Below are 24753 nucleotides of genomic sequence, written 5' to 3'. Positions count from 1 at the left end.
AGTAATTAATAATAAAGAGTAGTTTATAATAATTAATTAAGAGTAATAATAAGAGTAAGATTAAGAGTAGTTTACATTAGTTTTTCAATGTTAGCCAGTCCATATATACAATTTTTTTTTTGAAAACAGTCAAAAAGTTACTACCTCAATATGAAAGGCTCAATACAATAATAAACATACACCCTCTGCAATGGTAAACTTATATTTGATTTAGTTAAGTCACATTTGTCATTATCAGCATCAAGAAAATTATCTACAATTTGTCCTATAGCAATATTAATATTTCATATACACTAATTTCCTAATTTCTTTAATAAACAAGCATTTTATGCCACATGCAAAACCCCATGCAACCATAACTGATTTTATTATTTTTTTTTTTGGTTTTTTGAGGGCGAAGAATGTCTACTACACATTATCATCGCCCAGATTTTTTTTTATGAAAAAAAAATAAATAAAAGAGATTAAAACTAATCTAAATGATAAATAATAAAACTTAAAACTAATATCACAGATACAATCTAAAAAAAAAATCAAAAGTAAATACAATTTAACAAAGTCCGAGATGGTTATAAAGAGCCCATTGTTGGATAACAAAAAAACTAAAAACAAAAACACTAACATAAAACTAGGTTAAAAACTAAAATAACAAAATTAAATAAAACTTAAAACTAAAACAACTATATAATAAAAAATTAAATCTAAGTTAAAAACAAAAATTAAAAAGTATATATTTAAAGACTTACAACTAATATCACTACAGTCTTACAACTAATATCACAGACGAAGTTTTTAAAACATAAAAGCAAAAATAATAAAAAAACTATATAAAATTTAACAAATTCTGATAGGGAGTGTAAAAGGCTTCCTACTCGAATAACAAAATTGAAACACAGGACCACAAAAATTAAAAATCAAAAACAAACTTATTAAAAACTCTTCCAGCACAAAAAGTATACACAACAATATTAATTTTTTTGTATTAATCCAGCACTACGCAAAAACAGAAACATCAAGTTTAAACTTTAGTTTAAACTTGATGTTTAAACTTTAGTTTAGTTTACTTTATTATCATTGCACAAGACACCACAGATGTTTCTGGGTAGTTTAAATGTATGACGCAATGCTTCACAACATATGTAATCGACAGAGGACTACTTCCTCACAAGTTTTTCTGCGTGAGGAGTCCCATGGCAGCACCGAATCTTTAATCTGCCGGAGTTTATTATCTACGGAGCCATCCAGTCACGTTGCCACTTTGATCTTAGAGATTGTTTTACATAATTAATAGAATCAGAAGTAGCAACTCGGGTGGTGAATGGAGGTTGATTAAATGCATCTTTGGCAGTGGAATCTGCATGTTCATTACCTGGAATCCCTACGTGGCTAGGGACCCAGCAAAAACTTATTTCTGTGTTGCGATTATTCAACTCAGCAATTGCATTGTAAATTTCAATGACGATAGGATGTTTGGAATAAAAGTTTTCTAAGGCTTGGAGAGCACTACACGAGTCACTGCAAATAAGAATTTTTCTATATTTAGGATTACTGATATTTAGAGCCTTATTTATAGTGTATAGTTCAGTGGTAAACACACTCGTAATACCGCATAGACCAAACATATAAGTTCTCTCATTGACATCAAATGCACAACCAACCATATCGTTTTGTTTCGATCAATCAGTCTATACCACCACATGTGGGTTCATCTTAGAGAGAACACACTGAAACATTTGCTGGAAGACAATAGGTAGTGTTGATTGTTTATTGTATGCCGTAAGGTCAAACATAAATTTATAAGGTTTATTCCCCACGGAGGATATGAGTACGGATATGTTGGAAAGAAAGACGGTGTCAACATTTACATGCTGCAGCAGACGTCGGGTATGGATACCTACAGGTGCAGTTTAATGTGAATGATCCTTATATCTTCCTAAATTAGGATTTCTAAGGACTGAGTCAAAAGCCGGGTGATTTGGCTGTCCTTTGAGACGAGCAAAATAAGATAAAAAAAGCTGGTCTCGTCTATCCCAAAGTGATGGTTCACAAGTCTACAAGTAAGCTTGCGACAAGGCTTGATCTAAATGCGCTTGTAGCAAGCTGAAGGAAAGCATGATGTACACCATCCAGTATTTTAAGCACGGTATGACAAGCTGAAGAGTAGGCGACAAAACCATAATTTAAATGGGAATGAACAAAGGAATAATAAAAATGTATCATACATGACCAATTGGCCATACTAAAGACTCTCATCATATCTAAAAGTTTGGAACATTTTGTTTTTAATTGTTTTATATGTTTGACCCACGTAGGACGGCTATCATAAAATAAATCTAAAAACTTGACATAAGGAGAGATAGCAATAAGCTCTCCATTCAGAAAAACTTGCGAATAGAAGGGTTTCATAGCCGAGAAAAGACTACACATTTTGTTTTGTTGGATGAAAATGTGAAAACTAGTAATCCTGGACCAAGCTTCAAGGTGAGATATAGTGTTCTGTAGTAGTCTCTCTGCTGTGGGTGTTGAACAGCTCACAATGTAAATAGCAAAATCATCAACAAATAGAGAACACGAAACAGGAGCCTGCATACAACTGGTAATACTGTTTATGGCTTCAAATAATAATGCTGTTTATGAGTAGAAAATAACACCTTATTTTATTAAGTACCACCGTACTTAATACCTAGAGGCACTCCATTCTCCAAGATGACACTACCTGAGAGCGAATCATCCACAGGAACACGAAATGTTTGGTGATTTAAGAATCCCCGGATAAAAGCAAGCATATTGCCCTTGATTTCCCATTCTTTGAGGATGATAAGAATAAATGTCGCCAGGCCGTGTCGTAGGCCTTTTGTATATCAAAGAAGATAGTGACATGGTGCTGGCAGTTTAGGAAAGTGTTTTGTATGGCTGTTTCCACTGACACTAAGTGGTCAATGGAAGATCATACTTGTCGGAAACCACACTGTTCTGGAGATAGAAAGCCATGTCTCTCCAAGTACCATGTAAGCCTGCAGTTTACCATTCTCTCTGTTATTTTACACAAAATGCTTGTTAAAGAAATAGGGTGGTAGCTTGAGGGGTTAGTTTTGTCTTTACCAGGTTTTAGTACTAACCCACCGGGTTGGTCTAGTGGTTAACGCGTCTTCCCAAATCAGCTGATTTGGAAGTCGAGAGTTACAGCGTTCAAGTCCTATATTTTTACAAAATATTTAGGACTTGCGTTCAAGTCCTAAAGCCAGATACTTTTACATGGATTTGAATACTAGATCGTGGATACCGGTGTTCTTTGGTGGTTGGGTTTCAATTAACCACACATCTCAGGAATGGTCGAACTGAGAATGTACAAGACTAACACTTCATTTTCATTCATACATATCATCCTCATTCATCCTCTGAAGAATTATCTAAACGGTAGTTACCGGAGGCTAAACAGGAAAAAGGAAAAAAGGTTTTAGTACTGGTATAATAAATGCTTCTGATCAGCCGGGTGGGAAGAATTGTTCAGAGAATAAACCATTGTAAATATTCAAAAGATGTTGTAGTGCCGAATTAGGAAGGTGTAAAAGCATGCCAAGGCGAATGTTGTCCGGTCCAGGGGAAGTATCACCTGAGTTTGTAAATGCACGTAACAATTCCTTAAATACGAACGGGGTGTTTAATTCACCAACCGAATCACCAATGTTTGACGATAATACTTCTATCCGTATCTTGTACCTGTGAAAATCGTTATTATATGATGAAGTGAGAGACACCAAGCGGAAAGATTTTGCTAAAGTATTTGCCACAGCCAAATATGATGAGGAGTTCTCCTTCATCAATAAGACCGAGAATAGATCATTTCGAATGAGGAATAGTTTCGTTAGGAATGAGGGTAGCCAGTTGTAGCCTTGTAGCTGACATCTCATTCCACATGAAAATAGCAACACCACTACTTTCCCTACTATCTACAAGACAGTCGTATTTCTCAATTACATAGCCTCTGAGTGTTATCGCATCTTGCTGTAGTAGATGCATTTCTTGGAAGCATATTATTAGTGGTTCATGTGCACCCATCAACATTCTAACATCTTCAATGCGGGACCGATGACCTCTAACGTTCCACTGAATAATGCTCATAAATAAAGTTGCTTTGATGCATATATTACAAGTAAATATATGAAAAAATTATTTATAAGTGATCCGGTTTTACTTTTTTGTGTTTCTGAGTTTAAAGAACTCCAATGTTCTGGGGTCAGGCAGTTCCTCAACCATATTCTCTAGTAAATGAGGTGATGGAGGTGGAAATTTTGAAGGTGGGGTGTTGTAGATGACATCCCAGAAAGGGTTGTTGTGTGGGTACCCTTAGCAGGGAGCTTATTAGATGACTTACCATTAATTGTTTAATCCTGCCCTTAAAGGTAAAACTTTGGTGGACATGAGCTTTCAGAGGGATCCCGCTGTTGGTTTCACTACCTGCAGCTAATGAATTTCTGTTCGTTTTTGTCAGCTCTGAAATAGTGGCTGTAAGTGAAGCAACTTGGTCAGAAAACATCTGAACAAGTTTTTTAAGTTCATTGCAGGATCCACACTGCTGATTACTAACATTTGTAGGAGTTTGTTTCGATGTAGCAATGGCAAAAGATACATCTGGTTTAACCAGGTTCCATGAGTTATTTATCTTTTTATATTCTCTGCATGCAGCCAGGAAAGATAGCTTCTGCTCAGTACAAATTTTGAGAATTGCCTTTTCTTCTTTAAAGGTTGGGCAATCTCGGGAGCAAGCTGTATGTGAACCACTGCAGTTTGCACATTTTTCTTCACCTTCACAGTTAGTGTCATTGTGACCTTCTTTAGCACATCGAGCACAGATCTCCGTTTTCGAGCAAGATGTTGTAGTATGACCATATCCTTGGCATCTGAAACATCACCATGGGTTGGGTATGAATGATCGTACCTGAACCAAGAGATAACCAACCCACTTTAATCTTCTCTGGTGGAACAGGGAGATTGAATGTCAGTATAAGAGACGATGTTGGTTCTTCTGTTTTGCTCTGCCGTTTCATTATACGCTTTACTTCAACAACAACTTGGGGATGATGCTCATCAACTATTTCAGTGATATCCATATCTAAAAGGTCTCCAACAAAAAATTACTCCCCAGCTCGTATTTACCATTTTGTGGCATTTTGCACCGATATTTATACCACCCATATTACAGAGACATAAGAGAGATCGACTCTGTTCGTCATTAAAAGTTTTGATCAGAATCGATCTGTCTCATAACTTTCTAATATTTTTCGGGGAACCACTCGAGGTTGTTATAACCTTGTTTATAAAAAAAGGTGAGACCTTTTGGAGGGAGACACCTTCCTGATTATTGCAGAGAACAACGAAACGTATGTTTTTATATTTACGATTTAATGAACTTTCTTCTACCAGGCTATAATCCTCGTCAGATAAGGCTGAACAGGGTCTTTTCACAAGATTAAAAATGGTGGTTTTTTCAGATGGACCACCAACCATCATAGTATTATTATTTGGAACTGACATTTTGGTCCTATGAGTACCAGCGATAAAACGGACCACTCCAGCAGAGCACACGAGTACTGGAGCTAGAGCTAAATACAACTGGGTTCGCTCTGGTGCCCAGAGAACATCGTTCGAGACTCACTACGTAGAGTCACTCACCCATCGGTACGATAGTTCTCACCTTGGGTTACAGTTGCGTTTCATAAGATGTCGCAACACCACCAAGTGTAAATGTAGGAGAAAATTATGTTGGATGTTGTTGTGTAGTTGTGTAAGGGTATATGTTGTAATCTGCATAGTGTTCTTGGTGTAGTATAGGTGTATAGTGGAAAATGTTTTGCAGCTCAGTGTGTAGTGGACAAAAAGCTGCAGAGGCTAGGCCCGTGGGGACGCCAACCCCCAAAGTCCTAAAGAATAAGACTCCCCATCGGGGAATAACTGATTTTAAATTCACCTAAACACTAAACAAAAGTAACATTCACATATATATATATATATATATATATATATATATATCTACACTTCACAAGCATACAAAGGTAAATTTAATAATGAACAATAATAATTTACTTTCTCACCTTTGTTACAACTACAACTACATCTAGACCTAAGTTTCGTGTCAGTACACCCTCTCCCAGTGGAAACACATCACTATCACCATCCTCACCATCTAAGTTTCGAGATGTCCTTCGAAGAGGTGAATCTAAATCTAAGTCTTCACCCTGCTCTACATACTCCTGCCATCTCTTTGTACCTGACATAAACATTAAGAAAATAAAAACTTAAAAATTACAGAACTGACAACATTATATAAATTTTCTTCAATTATACTGAAACTTTTACAAAATTTGAGCCTGATTGGATTTTGGTTGGCATTATGTAGACAAATAGTCGCATGAGTTTTATTAAAGATAATTTATTAAAGCTAATTTAAAATTCTGCAGTTAATTAAACCTAATCACATGCCAACTATTAAGAAAGAACATAATTTTAATCAAACCTCTACAACTAAAACAAACATTTAGTAATGTGCAGCTAACCGCTCAATGAACCGGTTATATCTGGATGCACGGTTATATCTGTGTTCAGTGACATGGATGAAACTGCTTGAAATTCAAGTAAAGATATTATAATCTACACTTCAATCTGAATATAGTCTTATAAGTGTGCCTCAGAATTCATCAAATCTAATTAAAATTACTGTAACAAAAGTGAATGCCTGAATCTGAACACCAAAGACTAAGCCGCATGCATCTGTTAACACCCTGTGATGCAGCACGATTTCAATATTTTTAAAATTATATAAAATTTTTTGATAGACAATGGTGAGTATTTTCCTCAGGCAATAAGTAAAGTGTTACACAAGAATTTACCTCTAAACAGAACATGTAATCATGTGCAGCAGTAACACAAGCTCTAAGTTTAGGACAAGGTCACAAATATTAATCATAGGATTCAAACAGGAAAACCTTCTGTGAAGTAAATATTAAGTAAAACTTTGATTATTTTATTATTTTAATTACTTTTAAGCAATTAAAGTGTGTCGTGTCAATAGGTGATATCAACTGTAAGTAACCTGAAAATTGATTACTTGTGTAAATGGCATAGCCTTAATGAATGAGGGGTTGTGTAACTGGTGGTGGGATGAGTAGGCACATGTGTACTCGCTCCTGTTACTTTTGCATAGTTTGGTTTTCTTTTATACGTTAATGTGTGTTAGTGGTGTTAATCGTATGGGTGAAAAATTGAACTAAAATTATATGGTTAGATTTGAGTGACAGAAAGCATGTAATTTTTTTTATTTTTTTTGTGTTGTCCTGTTGGGTATAGACTTGTTCAAATGATAATCCTTCATTAACATCTGCCAGTTTGGTGGAAAATAGAAGATTGGCGACCTAAACTGTCTTTTATTTTAGAAGGCCAACACATCAACATGCAATGGCAGTAAAGTACCTTGGCATCATGATAGACACCAGGTTGCGCTTTGGCGCACATGTGATACAGGCCAGAAGAAAGGCTGATCGGGTTATGGGGTTGGTGGCGGGTCTGCTTCCTAACTACAATGGCCTCAGGCAGCATAGGAGAAAACTCTTAGTGAGTGTTTCTCACTCCATGCTGTTATGAGGCGCAGAAGTGTGGGCAGGCGCTATTGGCTACACTAAATACAGGGGGACACTGCAAGCGCATCATAGAAGGTGCTGCCTGCAAGTCATCTTAACATATTGAACTGTCTCTAGGGTGGCAGCAGAGACACGGCCTCCTCACTATCAATCTAGTAGTGGAACATTGCAGGGGAATGTGGGAGCTGAGGACAACCCTCTGATGAAAGAAAAAGCCAAACCAGGGCTATCCTAAACAAGATGATGAATGTGTAACAGCGAAGGTGGGATCATAGCAATAAGGGTCGGTGAACATACTGCCTCCTAAGAGATGTCAGGCATTCGAACAAGCGGTCCTCTGGTTCACTGAACTATTACATTACGCAGATCCTGGCAGGCCATGAAGGGTTCTGGGAGTACCTTTTCAGGTTTGGCATTGACAGCTCCGATGCCTGTCCTGTGTGCTGGGAAGAGACTCCTCTACATGTTTTTTTCAGATGACCAAGATATGATGAGCCAAGGAAAGACCTACTAAACACTTTGAGTAGAGACAACATGTTCTCACCTCAAGAGGTGCAGGGGATATGTTATTAGAATCCAATGAGAATTGGAAGAAGGTATCACAGCCTATATTAAGACAGCGATGGGTGGAGTCGCAGACAGGCCAGCGGGTGAACGCCTAAGGAGTTCCCCTTGCTTGTGGGTATCATCTGGGTGCAATGGGGTCTTGGGCCCTCCACCTACATGACTGATGGTGAGTATGAGTATGATACGAGTGTCTGAAGTGTTGTGGTGTGTGTTGTATGATGAGATGGAGAGACTGATATGATGTTGTGATGTATGTATGCAGCCTCATAAGTGATGTTGCGATACGATGAATATTGCATGTGGTGTGATGTATGTAGTTTCTCTAAGTATATTTGTCATTTGTATGTGTACGTGGTCTGATGTTTGTGTACAAGGTTTCTGACTGTGTGTGAGGGCATATCATCTCCTTCCTAATGGAATGCTTCATTGGTAGTACCATGAAGGGTGGGTAGCCAGGGGTGAAGGTTTAGTTGGTAGTGCACACGTATACATAACCTGTTAGCGACCCTGACACTGCTTTAAAAGCAATCTGTAAAATGGATTCCTCCTTACTGAATGACAAAAGTTCAATCACCAGCTAAAGAGAAAAGGAAAGTGGTACCCATTGCCTTCTTCATACAAAAGTGTTTCTGTTAAAACTTGTACAAACAGTTCCCCTTGTACGAAACCATATAAAATGTGGATAATACTCTGGTACAACGTAACACTATATAATACAAATTTCATGAAAGAGAAACTAACTCTGACTGATGTCTTATTTACCACAATCACTTTATGTAAAGCATAGGCATAAGAGAAACTGAAACAGTAGTGTTCAGTAACAAACTGATGTAGTTCTTTCTGTCATGAATAATACATTTAATGCATTATATGCATTACCTCTACTCATAAGCGAAGAAATTAATTAACAGAATTATTCAAAAATACATAAGCTCCAAAACAAAAATCATCACCTGAAGGTAACAAATGGAGGTGCAACTTTAGTCTGCAAAAAATAAATAAAACTAAACTTTCTTTTTTGCAGTCTACCTTCGTCATGAGGTTTACCACTACAGTACATAAATGGACTACCATACCTTTATGTATATAATTTATATATTTAATGTTAACTAGACAAGGTTAGCAAGCAAAGCGAGTGTTAGGTTAAGTTTGGCTAGGTTATGTTGATAATGTAGGAATTTCAGTGCATGGAAAGACATTAATTAACCAAACTTAACCTACCTCATCTAATTAACATTAAACTTACAAATTATAAGCAATTTGTATGTATTTATAATATTAATTTACTATGCAAAATAAATTAAATGGGAGGTCATTAACAGAGTTGGTGGGATGGTGCTACTTTAGACTTCATGATGATGGTAGATCACGTACTGCAGTGCATTAATGGAGAAATATATTCATAACTTAAAAAATAAATTATTACATTAATGAATAATGAGACCTATAAACAAAACATGCAAACTGCACTGACATTTATTTCTGTACTCTTGAAGTTTTTCAGGTGGAATCTTAAGCCTATCAATATGATCTTGTAAAACAGTAGCCCAATTCTCTAGCTGTTCAAGTAAGCTCCAAGGTGTAGTCATAGCAACAACAAACATGACCAGAGTATGAGGAAACGATGAATGTGTGAGTGCAAATCTCAAAAGATGCGCATGTGATGGTTCACCATCGAGTACATATACACTGAGCCGTGTATGATCTAAAACAAATAATACATTCATTAATAACAAGTAAATGATCTAACCAACACAATGTATAAGAAATATCAGTAACAAGACCGACCTGCTGAATTGGAAAAATAACTATGAAGCTCAGCTGATAAATTTTGCACACTAGCGTGCTACATGGAGACAAAAGTTACTATCGAATTGGGTGTGAAAGCAAATGATAGCTAAAATACCCCTATACAAACTTGTAATAATGCGATGAAATCCATTTACCTATTTGTTTTCAATAGCAGTTGAACTGGAGTTGAGTACGGTCAATATGTCAACATAGTTAAAATAACAGCATGCAGTGACCAAATTTTTAACAGCAAAAAATGTGAATTCTATGAATATTTTCATCATTTAAAAGCAGGTTACAGTAGTGAAACTGTTGAAAGGAGTACTGTGAATTAGTTGGCATTAAAATTTCACAAATGTTAAGCTGGAAAAGTGACAATTGAGGACGCACCTCACAGTGGACAACCAGTTTCTATAGCTGACAAGAAAAATCAATAGGTAGACGAATTGCTTCAAAGTGACCAACGAATCACCCAGCAATGCATCGCTATTCAGTTGGGCATATCTAAAGAACAAGTAGGCCATATTATTGAGCAACTGGGTTACTGTAAAATCTGTGCATGATAGGTACTGCACAAACTCTCTGATGGCTCTTCGCAAGCTGAAGTTTTGAACCTATCCTGCATCCACCATACTTGCTGGATTTGGTTCCACATGACTTCCACTTCTTCCCTCACCTCAAGAGAGATCTCGAAGGTAATCAATATACCAACGACAATGAGGTGAAGGAATCCCTTTCTCTGGATTCGAGAAAGACCGCCAGAATATTTCAGTGATGGAATGCAAAAACTTGTCACATGTTGGAAAAATTTATCAGTGTAAACAGCGATTATATTGTAAAATAAATATTGCATTTTGGTGCTAAGGTATTGTACTTTTATTCATTTTTTTATTTCATTCCAATACCTCTTTTCATTCCCGTACTACTACTTGTGAAAAATGTATCAGCTGAGCCTCATAATTTGCCTTACAACTTAATTGTTCATAAGGTTATAAATAACATTTCTTTTAATACATAAAAACTTACACCATAAAAAAAATAATTCTGTTTTAATGAGATTTCTGTCTTTAACATAAGACACTAAATTCTCTAGAAATCATTTTATGAAGATGACTTTTGATAACCTCTTATATGAATAAAAGTTATTTTTCTAGAGTACATTTATTTGATACTTTGCTTATAGTTTCATAAATTATTTGGTTTTCTACAACAATTAACTACTTTTTAAAACTGATATGCATTAATGGAGAAATATATTCATAACTTAAAAAAATTATTACATTAATGAATAATGAGACCTATAAACAAAACATGTAAACTGCACTGACATTTATTTCTGTACTCTTGAAGTTTTTCAGGTGGAATCTTAAGCCTATCAATATGATCTTGTAAAACAGTAGCCCAATTCTCTAGCTGTTCAAGTAAGCTCCAAGGTGTAGTCATAGCAACATGAACAGAGTATGAGGAAACGATGAGTGTGTGAGTGCAAATCTCAAAAGATGCGCATGTGATGGTTCACCATCGAGTACATATACAGTCGAGTACATATACATATATCAGTCTCATTCATGGAATTATTTATTACCAATTTCATAAAATTAGTGCAGTTATTCACGAATCACAAGGCACAAACTTGTAAACCTTCTACAAATACCCTACAGTAAATTTCTAAATTTTTAATATAGAAAACCTTGTATCATGACTCACAATTTGGAAAAAACAATTTAGGAGTTAATAAAAATTGATTCAAGGAAAAAATACCTATTAGAAACAAAAAATTTTTATATATACACTTTATACACATATATTAATACACACTATATATATATATATAAAACCTTAAAGGGTTGTTGTTTTACAAGCATAAATGAGATTAAAAGCGAATAGCTGAAAGAGCTAAACACTATTCCAAAGTTCGAGTTCCTGAAGTGTTTTGGAAATTGGAAAAAGCGCTGGCATAAGTGCATAATATCTAATGGGTACTATTTTGAAGGGGATAACATTAATGTAGACGTATAAATAAAATTCTTTCCAAAAAACAAAAATTCTCATTACTTTTTGAACACACATTATATATATATATATATATATATATATATATATATATATATATAAAGTGTTATCCCTTTCAAAATAGTACCCATTAGATATTATGCACTTTTGCCAGCGCTTTTACCAATCTCCAAAACTCTTCTGGAACTCGATTTTTGGAGTAGTGTTTAGCTCTTTCAGCTATTCGCCTTTAATCTCATCTATGCTTGTAAAACGACAACCCTTTAAGGTTCTCTTTATTTTTGGGAATAGAAAAAAGTCAACAAGGCCATGTCTGGTGAATATGGCGGCTGGGCTATCATTATAGTATTGTTTTTGGCTAAAAACTGATGAACAAGCAATGCAGTGTGAGCTGGCGCATTATTGTGGTGCAGAAGCCATGAATTTTTTCGCCACAAATCCAGACATTTTTTCTTCATTCTTCATCCAGACATTTTTTCTTCATCCAGACATTGATTCATGCAAACAGCATTGAACTTGTAGGTCATACTCATTGATCGTTTGACGTTGTGGCAAGAACTTATGATGCACTTTGCCGTTAAAATTGAAAAACATGGTGAGCATAACCTTCACATTCGATTGTACTTGTCAAGCTTTTTTCGGTCTTGGTGATCCACAATGCCCTCACTGGGAAGATTGAACCTTAGTTTTGACGTCATATCCGTAAACCCATGTTTCATCATCAGTTATAACATGTTTCAGAAATTTTGCATCATTGTTGACTTCATTTAGCGATTCTTGAGCAACTTCCATATGCCGCTATTTTTGTTCAAAATTCAACAATTTTGGAACAAATTTTACTGTCACATGTTTCATACCCAAAACAACTGAAAAAATTTCATGACATGTGCCAATTGATATCCCAACATTATCAGTAACTTCTCTGATTATGATTCGGTGATCATTCATAATTATTTGTTTCACTTTTTCCATGTTTTCATCGATTATTGATGTGCTGGGGCGTCCAGGGTGCTCGTCATCTTCAACATCTTAATGACCTTCTTGGAATTGCTTATACCACTTGTAAACCCTTCCTTTACTCAAAGCAGACTCACCAAAAGCAATATGTAACATTTTTAAAACATTGCTATACTTTATTCCATTCTTTTAGCAAAATTTAATAAAAATTCTCTGATCATACCAAAACACATGTTATCCTTTTGACAGCTGATAACAGACTAAACATCCAATATGGCTAAAAATGTACAGATACTTTTCAGACATGTTTACCAATACAACAACGACAAAATCCCGAGAATCGGACTAATACAACCCACAGAATTTCAAAATTCTCATTACTTTTTGAACACACCTTGTATATTTAAAAAAAGAAGAAAATGTTATCTGAAATTTTGTGATATTTTACCAACCCATCAAAAAATAAAAATCACATCAAAATTAATGATTCAGAAATGTTATGGCACTTATTTATAAATAAGTTTTCATAACATTAAACAATATTAAACAAATCACTCTCAAGTAAATAATTTTAAATAATATAATAAAGAAAATAGTAAAAATAAATTAATTCTATAAAAGGAAAGATATTAATAACAGGTATGTATAATTTTATATACAAAAGAAAAATATGTGAATACACATAACATAAAAATCCAGAAAATATTACAATAATTATAATAATACTTCAATCAAATTAATAATATATACATTTACTTAAATTTTTTTTTTCATAATTATTATATTAAAAAATAATGTTGAAAAAAAAGATCTTTATAAAACCAATGGTAAAATGACAATACACTATTCATTTAATTTATATGTTAATCACATATCAATGAGACATAAAATAACTTCAAGGCTACATCATATCCCAACCAAATTGAGTACAGAGTTATTTAATTAAAATAAAAACAAATTAAAACAAAACGATTAAAAAAGATGTTTAATTTTAACTTCTCAAAAACTCCAACCACAATTTTTATTTTATAAAATTACAATAATCTCAGAACATATTACTGTCACAGTGTTCACGATAAACATAAAATAATACCTTCTCTATATTCATCCCTAACATCTATATATGCGTATTCCAAACCAGAGCCTTTTTTAGGATCTTCAACTCCTTGAAGTTTTGCTATAAGTGTAGTCTTCCCAGATTCATTATCTCCTGAAATAAACAAGAAATAAAATAACCACATTAATATAATTTTAAATATTTAATAATTCCAAATAATTAATCCATAAAAGTTTAAAAGTTAATACATCTACCTCAAAGATAAATTAGTTCACAAGATTATAGACAGAGATAATTTTATTAAGATAATTCATAATTATATTTTTGAAAAAATCAGTTTGTTTAAGTCTACTATAAAAATATTATAAGGATTAATAACTTTCTAAGTAATACTTTATATTAACTAAAGAAAACTTCTTTCAAAACTTGTTACCATAAATAAATTTATGTTTTACCTTTTTTCATTAAACAAATGAAGTCCTTTTGACTTCATTAGCATTTTTAGCAGATTACAAACTTCATCTTGAGCTTTCAATTTTTCAGATATCATAAACTAATGCATTACCACAAACTAAACATTTTGTACTATTAAGTTAAAAAAAATCTATGTAAAAAAAAAAGGGTGTTTTAAAATAATTTTACTACAAGTTCCATCTGTATCAAAATTAACAACTATATGTTGTTTCTTTAGTAAATTTTTTAAAGAAAACTCAACAAGATAATTATTACTAAGATTAACCACATGGCAAGTACTCGTTGAAGAATGGAACCAGAAAGAAAACATAAAGAAAAAGTCTAAAATTTTAACCAAAGTTAGTCAAACCAAAAAAAAGAGAAGATTTTTCTTTAAGTTCCTAGTCAGTCTATATTTGCATACTTCCATAAATATAGAGCAGTTTCCAACTACTACTACACATAACAGATATATAATTTGTTTACATTTATGTATATATGGTGTTTCTCATGTTCTCCTCCCTGAATTTAAACAAATTTTTATCTTGTACTGATTCCATTATCAACTATTCTATTTTTATCTTTTTCTTGTGAATATATATGCTTTTTCTATTTTTCAAAACAGTAGCCTAAAGAATTTACTGAATCAACACAATATAGTTTTGCAGGGATAAGGTTAATACAATTATCATACAGGGTAAAATTTTAATTAGGTGAATTAACTTTTCAAGATTTACAATTTATCAAATGTTAAAATTTAAATACAGCGTAAATTCAAAATGAAACTCAATTTCATAACTCTGTATTCTAAATTAAGAAACTACTGACAAATGTGAAGTAAATTACATCTGGTAAAACTCACAAAAAAGTTTGCGATACAATTCATGAATGTTCAATGTGGCCCCATCTGGCTGCACAGCACACATCTAAGCAGCAGCTGAACTCATCCCAGCGCGGCACACATCTAAGCTGAACTCATGCCACATGCGAGGAAGCATACCTTGTGTTAGTTACAAACTACTTCTTTCACCCACAAGAAAGTCACATGGCATAAGGTGAGGTGATCTTGGAGACCATAACTGAAGAGCCAGGTCTTCATTCCTGATGCTTCCTATCCATCGCTGAGGAAGAGATTCATTCAGATAGCATTGAACATCTAGGTGTCAATGGGAAAGAGCTCTGTCCTACTGAAAAATATGTCTTGTGAATCTTCATTTCATTGAAGGAAAAGCCAGTTTACCAGCATGTCCTGGTACATTATGCCAGTAACCATGTGTTCCACAAAAAAGAATGGTCCATAAAAACTTGTTTGCGATAGCAAAACACATTAGCCTTGAGGGAGTCTCTCTCATGATGTCATAGGGATTTTGTAGACCCCATATGCAAACATTGTGTCCGTTCACTTTTACACTAAGATGGAACATCACTCCATCGCTAAAAATTAAATATTGAAGAAAAGTGTCATTCTCTGCGTTTTCAAGCATTTAATCACAAAATTCAATACGCTTTGGTTTGTCACCTCCACGAAGAGCCTGTAAAAGTTGTAGGCAGTACGGCTTGAAAAGTAAGCGATGCCTCATAACACACCAGACAGTTGGTTGAAGTATTTCAAATTCTCTGCTCGTTCTGTAGGTTGACTTTTTTGGGCTTCATATAAAACTTTCTTCAATTCGTCTCACATTCACCTCTGCCACACATGACTGCCCTGAGCTCTTAACTTTACAGAAACATCATCGAAGAAAACATTCGTGAAGTATTGCTTCTACAACTAAAACAGCACAAGTGGGTAAAGACAATGGAAATGTTCAAGAAGAAATTCTTGATATATTTCAAACTCTTCAGCAGTATGTCCAACAGAAAACTGAACATTCTGATAAATATTATGAATATAACAAATGAATGATGTAATAAAAGACAGCGATCAACTGTACAAGAGTGGTTTGAAAAGCAGTGACTTGAAAATAAAGAAACATTTATTTACAAAAATTTATTTATTTTTTAACATAATCCCCTTTTAGTTCAATACAATTATTGCAGTGTTTTCTAATTTTTTTATGCCTTCCAAAAAGTATGATTTGTCAAAGTCTCTAAAATACTCATTTGTTTCAGCAATAACTTGTTCAATCGATAAAAATTTCTTTCCACCAAGCCACTTCTTAAATTTGGAAACAAAAAGAAGTCAGAAGGGACTAAATCTGAAGAGTGGATGATCTGAAGATTTGGAACCCGAGTGATGAAATAATTCATAATGGAATTTATGATTAATTTAATGAAATCACAGATGGTGTGCTGGCATATCATCGTGCTGAAAGAGCACTTTTTTCTGGCGAAATGAGACCGCTTTTTCTTGAGTACCACCATCTAATCTCTGTAACAATAAGGTATAATACTCTCCCATGATTGTTTTTCCCTTCTGTAGGTAATCGATCAATATTATACCTTGTGATTCCCAGAAAACCATGGCCATGACCTTACCAGCTGATGGAACCATCTTTGCCTTTTTTTGGAGAGGGTTCATTTTGCCCAGTCCACATTTTTGACTGCTATTTTGTTTCCAGCGAATAATACTGAATCCAGGTTTCATCAACAGTAACGTAACACCACAAAAACTCATTTCGATTGCACTGATAAATACTCAAATATTGCTTTGAAGTTGTCAAATGTCACCACTTTTGATCGGCACCCATCTTACCGATAGCTTCCATACACTCAACCAATCATGTAAAATTCACCATACACTTTCAGTTGAAACATTCACAATCTCACGTCCCTTTGTTCGGCAATCTTCCAGTACGATCATGGATTTTATCAATCATTTTTTAGTAGTTCCCTCTTTTGGATATCCCAAATGCCCAACATCACTTGTATTTATACAACCACAGCGAAATTCAGTAAACTGCTTCTGAACCATTCCATGCAAAGGAGCAGACTCTTCATATTTTTGAAGTTTCTATTCTATTTCCTTTATTGTTTTTTCTCACAAATAGTAATGTTTTATGAGTACATGGAATTCATGTTTTTCCTTGTTTTCCACATTTTCTTGACGCATCAACTTACAAGCACTGTCAAATATCTATCTATTTATTATCAGAATGACTTGAAACTTTGTTTGCAAGCCTAGATAAGATAAGGTTTATAAACGATGTAGAGAAAGTAGCGATTGGAGCACCACTTTCTGAGAATTCACAGACTTATCAAACCACCATCATAGATGATATATTTTTTTAAACTATTTCATCTGCTGTAGATTACATTCAATATTCTAATACAATCAATATTTGTGAACATTACTAATGTGTTTTAGTTCAATTTCTAGCTGCTATATTTATTAATGTGTGACAAAATATTTAAAGTAGTACTGTTGAATAAAATAAACTATGAAATCAATATATTGCGTCTCGGTTACATATAAAACCAAACACATATAAAAATGTTCATTTTGTGAATTTAATTTAATTCATCCAATAATATATTAGTTTTGTTATAAGTTAAAATTATGATGGCAACAAAATATGTATACTGTAAGTTAATATGTACAAATAAATGCATGCTTGGTTTTTTATACACCTAATTTTATCACAAAAAACCATTGTATTTTCAACATAATTTACTCAGTATTTTACAGCAGGAACTCCTCATTTAGCATTCTCACATTTGACAACTAATTGATTATAACACAAGAGATACAATGATGATAAAGCTCCACTTAAAAGTTGGATAGATTTCAGTTACAAAAATGTTACTAGTCAATAAAAAAAACAAGTACAACTCCAAAATTTCATAGATATAACTTATGAAATTATTAAAGATTTTAGCTTTACATACCAATGAATAAACAAATAAGTAATTCCAGAAATGAGACAAAATTTTGAGAAAGAAAATAAAATAGATTTTCATAAAATGACTGCACTTATAAAATGTTTATCTAAGTTTTTTTTTTTTTTTACCTAAGATTAAGCATTTAAAATTAAATTATTTTAGATTATTAATAATTTTAAATTATTAAGCCTAATTAAAATTATGTAATCACTCAAGAGATCTGGTTTCACTAACATAAGTTCAGCTAATATATTGTTTTCCAGGATGTAACAAAAGACCTTAAAGATTACCAAAATATTTGGACTTATTAATACACTTCTGTATGACAATCATGTTTGTAATTCTACCTTTACTTCAAAATTCATTATGGCTTGAGTATTTTTGAAACTCAATATTTTACATGAGCTACTATTAAAAAGGTGTGTGCATTACACAGCAGCAGAGTGTACTTACCATTAAATACACTTTTATATTACTCTTGGTATCAAAATAATGTTAACAATAACTATACCATTGTTTTAAAATTACTTCCAACTTATCCATTACATTTTTTTTTTTTTTTGTCATTGAAATATTGTAATATTACTTATTAAATATCAACATTATTTTATTACTTGTTACTAAATCTACCTATAATTTACACAGGAATAATTTTGAAGAATAAAGTAAATTTATTAGAAATAAAAGATATCTCACCTAAAACAAGAACTGATTTACATGATGGTAATTTTGTGCTCCCTCTAGTTTGAACTTCACTTAATATAGATGTCCTAAAAAAAATATTAAAAATAAATAAATTTACTTTAAAACAATTATACTTAACTACATTAAAAAAAAAGAAAAAATTAACAATTATTTATCACAAACACAGAAATTTTATCAATGCAAAAACTTTAAAAACTAAAGTTTTTGTCTGTAGTCTGTAAACAATGCATTTTAACGGCTATTCCAAGAATAGTTTTAAAATTCATTTTTACAGTTAGCTTTCTGAATTCAGGCTTAAAAGATCAAACTTTAATTTATAGGCACCTAAGACATCGATTTGGTTTTTTTGTCTAACTGCCAGATAGGAAATCCTGGATCCCAGTACAAAATCTGGAAGACCTATGAATCCTGGACTGGAGTCCCACAGACAGTCATCACCTAATGAGCCTCAAAAAAGAAGCAGGTGCCCATCCAGATAATAGGTGTCGGCATAATTCTCAAATGGAATCATGATGGCAGCTGACACAATTCCCATGATACCTACCTAAGGGAATTGGGATAGAGAATAGTTATCAATTAATTGACAAACACTACTTGACATACTAAAACACTCCTTGGCTTTAAATTTGGCAGCAATTTTTCTTTCATCCATTTCATAAACATATCACTATTTATATTATCATGATAGTCCCCAGTCTGATTTATGGCTTTCCATGTTGTCAAGGCATTTGAGAAGAAATCTTTTTCACTGCAAGCATGAATATAACTATTAATCTGTACCCTTTAGAGATTGGATGACGGACACCATTGTTGGAATTGTCTGACCACAATTGATTTTTCAGGTGACTGCTAAGTATGTATGATTTATCAAGATAAATTATGAGCCGTCCTTGATTTCTGAAATGCTTCACTGCCCTCAGGTAAGAAATTCTTGTTCTCGAATGTCTGGGGTTTCAATTAATAGTTTTCTATTATTTTGGGTTCTTCTCCATTTGAAGCAAAGATCCTTCAGAATGTATTTCAAACTTTAAATGCCCTTGAATGTTAATACTCTCCCATAGCTCGTAATAGAATTCTCACTGTAGGAAGGCAATGCTTTTGCAGGTAGGTGAATATTTTGAAAACTGTTCATCTTACCATAATTTATCCAGTCCTGGGATACACCTTTTAGAAGTTGGTCGTTTGCCTGGTGTTGAAAAATGTGTTTCATTGACATAACATGTTATTTTTTCCAGATTGCTATTAATTGTTGTCACCAGATGCTCACACACCATATGCTGCAGCAATTCTTCCTCCAGCTTTAGATAAAGGAATGGCCACACCCTTGGTGCTTCTTCCTTCATAAACTTGTAAATGTTAGAAATAATTTTTCTGCCTTGACTATGAATGATGCATCCTTTCAATTTCAATTGAACGCCGTTGTCCATTTTTAAATTTTTGTGGAAACACAAACTTTTTAAATATTAAATTACTACCAACGAAACTACCATAAAATTGTTTGTAGGCATAAAATCACTATCGCAACACTTTATTTCATTTATTGCAGAAAGATTACTATATAAAAATCTTACAATCATATACAACTTCGCAATGCTCGGTTAATTTATGCAATCTGTTTGTAGTTCTATAAGGGGATATTTGGGAGGGGGTTGTTTAAAAATTAATTATAACATTACACCAAACTACAATAATTGGTAGCTGCTACTGTGCGTTTACATTAGTCATCACATCAGGAAATCCTTAGATAAACTTTAGTCTGAACATGATAAGACATAATGTGTTAACTGCGGTGAGTCACTAATATCATTCGAATGAGTCACTGTGAAAGTGTTGTGCTAACGGACAGTCAACACAATGTTTTTAGAAGAGACTTCTCTCTCAACCAACCACCCATCAGTCGGCCGGCCTGGCCATGCACGCTGATAAGTTTGGCACACCAGTACTTCCTGGGTCGGGTTTTCTTCCTTACAATCATAGGAAATCCACAAACTTTCAATGAGGGTCTAGGTATAATTATACTTATTAAATTTTTAAATAAATTCAAAATTTTAAGAAAAGAAACTACAAAATACAAGAGTAATCAAATGTTATCATGAGTTTGGAGTCTCTAATTTAAAACCAGTATTCCTGTAAGTCAGTTCCTTCAGTAGATCATAAAACTTAACTCAGTTTATAGTAAAGAATTTCCAAATTAGTATCCAGTCGGCATAAGTGCACAGAACAAAATAAAAATTTTCTCATTTCTGTCAGTTGCACATAATTTTTCTATAAATTTTTTTTTTAATAATATTTGTTTTTTAACTTGTTGAATAAATAAATAACAAAAATTTGAGAAATTCCTTTAACAAAACATTTTCTTCTTAACGCATTGCATTAGAGAATGAGTTAGTCGTAACTGTTTTTAGAATCTTAGCAAAACATTTAAATGAAATTAATGAGAAATCATTAATTCCTCAGATTTTTTTTTCATAAAATGTAAGACACTAAGACAAAGTACAAACTTCACATTAATTAAACAAAAATTCATCAGTATTCTAATTAATGACCAAATCAAGCTACCTTAACAAATCTCAATAGTAATTCGTTGGTAGCCTTATAGAGTAGACAATAATTTTATAACACAAGGTAATATGAGCATTACCAAACATCAAGTACATATAAAAATGGACAACAAAATACACTTGTTTAGAGGGCAATAATTATTAATCTAATCTAATTACAGCATCACCTAGACTAAACTCGACTCGATAAGTTAATTATTATTATATAATATTAACGATAAGTTAATAAATTTAAAATTAAAATGGCATATCAGCGGAATCTGTCAGAGCACACCTGTCAGATCTACCTGATATATCATCATTCTAATTTCAAAGAATAAAACTGTCATCCTGATTAATGATCTAAATATTAATAACTGATAAAAACATTTGAATAACTGATAAAAAGATTTTAAGTAAATTCTGTACTTAAATTTTTTTAATATTATTCTTGGTTGATTAATGTTAGTTACTAGATAATGTAGAAGGTGATATCACTTTTTATCAGTTATTCATTAATGCATATTTTCATTTGATGATAAATTTTTATCATACAGCATTAAATTAAATAAATCATAAAATTGAATTGCCTCTATAAGATACAATGCAAATATTAACAACATCCAACGGAATTATTTTTAATAATATATATATATATCACTTCAATAACTTTATCAGTCATATAACTTAGCAAAATAACAGACAACCTTTTATGTTAATACACTAGCTCAATATGAAAGCGTAAGCAAAACACACTGTTATGAAAACAGCAGACACAATATTTTATAATGATAAAAAAACCAATTCAATTAATCAGAAAAAATAATGAAACGTGAATATTTGGAATAAGGCAGTTAACATAATTTTTTAAATAGTACTCAATACTAACCTATACTTGACTGTACAAAAAATCAATACACATTAAACATGTAGACCATTATTATAGGTTAAGCTTGAAACTCAAGAGAAGCATAATTTAAATAAAACTGGCAGATAATAAAATAAATCAGAAGAAAATATCGGTTCAAAAAAAACTATGTTTTACACAACTACCAATATTCCCAAAAATTAAAACTAATTCTGGTGAAGTTATCACCAGATATCAAGTTGTCTTGAAACAGTTAAAGGCCTTGAAAAATTACACAACATTTATATAACGAACTTACCTATTCAACAATAACAAATAAATTACTAATGTACACAAACTACCTGATAACAAGTTATAAAATAATAAGTTCTTGTTTTTAACCCAAACCTAAATTAGAAAATTAAAAGTTAGCATAAGGCTGACAAATGACAACACAAAGACTGCTCTCAAATTAATAGATTAAAATACATTATAAACCATAAACTGTATTCAAAAGAGTAAGTCAAAGAAATGGGAATTTTTATTTCATTTACAATAATAAATAATTTTCGGCAAAACAGGTACCTTAGAAATGGAAAAAAAGGGGTAAATAAACAACGACAGTTTACGTCAAGAGCTGAAAATGGAGCTCTAAATGGACCTAAAAGCACAATATTATCGCTCCAGTTGTTTACTGCAGAAATATCAAATTTCTCTCAACAAAATGTGAAAAAAGGCACACTGGCAACAAAGCCTAACCCATTAGTCATAGGGATAGGACCTACAAACACCAACGGATCGTTAATTAGAAAAAACAGCAATTTCTCGATAAAAGAATTTTTTGAAGTATTAGACTTTTATTATAACTAAACTCACCATAAATTATCTTTATCTTCAGATTCTTCTTTCTTTTTCATTGAAAATCCGGGTGAACCAGAACCATCTAACGTACGCACCATTTTGACATACTGCACCGAACCAATGGCTGTAGGAATCTAATGCAAGGAAGTAAAGGGCAGTGACATACGAAGCTAATGCCATAGACTGCTGGATATAACTGACGCTAGCGTTTTCTATACTACTCTAAACAGACAATTTAGAAAATTTGCTCTACCATTTGAAAATTCTATGACATGTAATACTGGATTTGGAGCTGTGTTAACCTATCAGGTAACCTATCAGACTTTGTTTCAATAGCATAATTATACAAACAAATATACTTCATATAAATTTTATTCTATTCTACTTTTTTATTCACAAGAAACTTTAATCATACGTAAGTAAGTATATTAGATTGTTTTTTTATTATTTATTTTTTACAAGAAATTTTTGACACACGAGTGAGAACACCACACACCATGGAAAGTTGTGATTGAACTAAACCCAGTGAATAAACATACCAAGCACAATCTGTTTACTTGTCCCAGAACTATGATTTAACAGCAACCAACATTGTTTCAAACTCTATCGCCAAATGTAGATTATCATACAATTCATTCTAAAGTATACCCAATAAGAGCACATAGCAAAATAAAAGAATTTTTTCTTTTTAGAATGTACTTAAATCAAATTTTAAACACAACGAAAATCATACACAAAAAATTATTTCAAGCGCGTCACCTTTCGCAGTAATAACAATGTTTTAATTCTCATTGAATTGCATTTCCAACTTAAGTTTGGCTGATGGTATTTTCCGAATTAAGACATGTATTAAGGACGCGATCACAAAATATATGACTTGATCTGGTTCGTTATTTAATATATATGTATATTTACAGAGTAATTCCAAATTTCACGCCAATTTCTCAGAAGAGGATTCTATAGCCAAAAATGAGAAAAAACGTTCATATAAAAATAGGACAGAAAACGATTCGTTGACGAGTATCGGCTCGCTAAACGTTAGCCCTGCTTTCTTCTCCCACTGTAAAACTACACCGTAGGGTAAAGTGTGTAGGAATTGGCCCTCAGGTAGTTATTGGCACTCAACAGTAAAAATGAAGAAAACAAGTTTAGAAAATACCAAACAGACAGGGAAAATACCTTTAAAAATTCTGTCTTTTATGTTTTATCTGTTGGCAGCACTGTGCTCATTGTTGACAAATCAATATTCAGTTCAATAACTGTGGGGCCAAACGTAGCAATTCTGCTATTTTGACTATCTGCTATTGTGTAGTGGCTATTTAAAAAATTATACAAAATAATTTAAATAAAATACCGACTCGCAGCCATTAAATTAGCAGTAAATACCTGCTAGAACGTTTTCGTAATGAAATCCATAACTGTGAGTTGGTATTTTATTATTTTTATTTAAAATAATAATAATTCATGGAGAAAATTTAACAATAAAATATGCCTAATTATTGTTTTCAG

General features: G+C 32.8%; 1 protein-coding gene across 1 annotated transcript in view; it reads right to left on the bottom strand.

Moving 5' to 3' along the window:
* The window catches only part of Dlic (dynein light intermediate chain), a 47543-nt gene extending 24127 nt beyond the window's left edge, over positions 1-23416 (bottom strand). Inside the window, exons 1-5 of the mRNA XM_075356790.1 lie at positions 23260-23416; positions 18988-19061; positions 14056-14172; positions 9676-9906; positions 6093-6268 (exon numbers count right to left, since the gene is read on the bottom strand). Of these exons, the coding sequence (XP_075212905.1) occupies positions 6093-6268; positions 9676-9906; positions 14056-14172; positions 18988-19061; positions 23260-23342 (681 nt within the window). The 5' untranslated portion in view covers positions 23343-23416. The remainder of the gene's footprint in view (positions 1-6092; positions 6269-9675; positions 9907-14055; positions 14173-18987; positions 19062-23259) is intronic.
* Positions 23417-24753: the final 1337 nt, after the last annotated feature.

Source organism: Lycorma delicatula, chromosome 2 (assembly GCF_047948215.1).
Source record: "Lycorma delicatula isolate Av1 chromosome 2, ASM4794821v1, whole genome shotgun sequence".
Lineage (NCBI taxonomy): Eukaryota > Metazoa > Arthropoda > Insecta > Hemiptera > Fulgoridae > Lycorma > Lycorma delicatula.
This window is presented reverse-complemented; position numbering and strand designations above follow the sequence as displayed.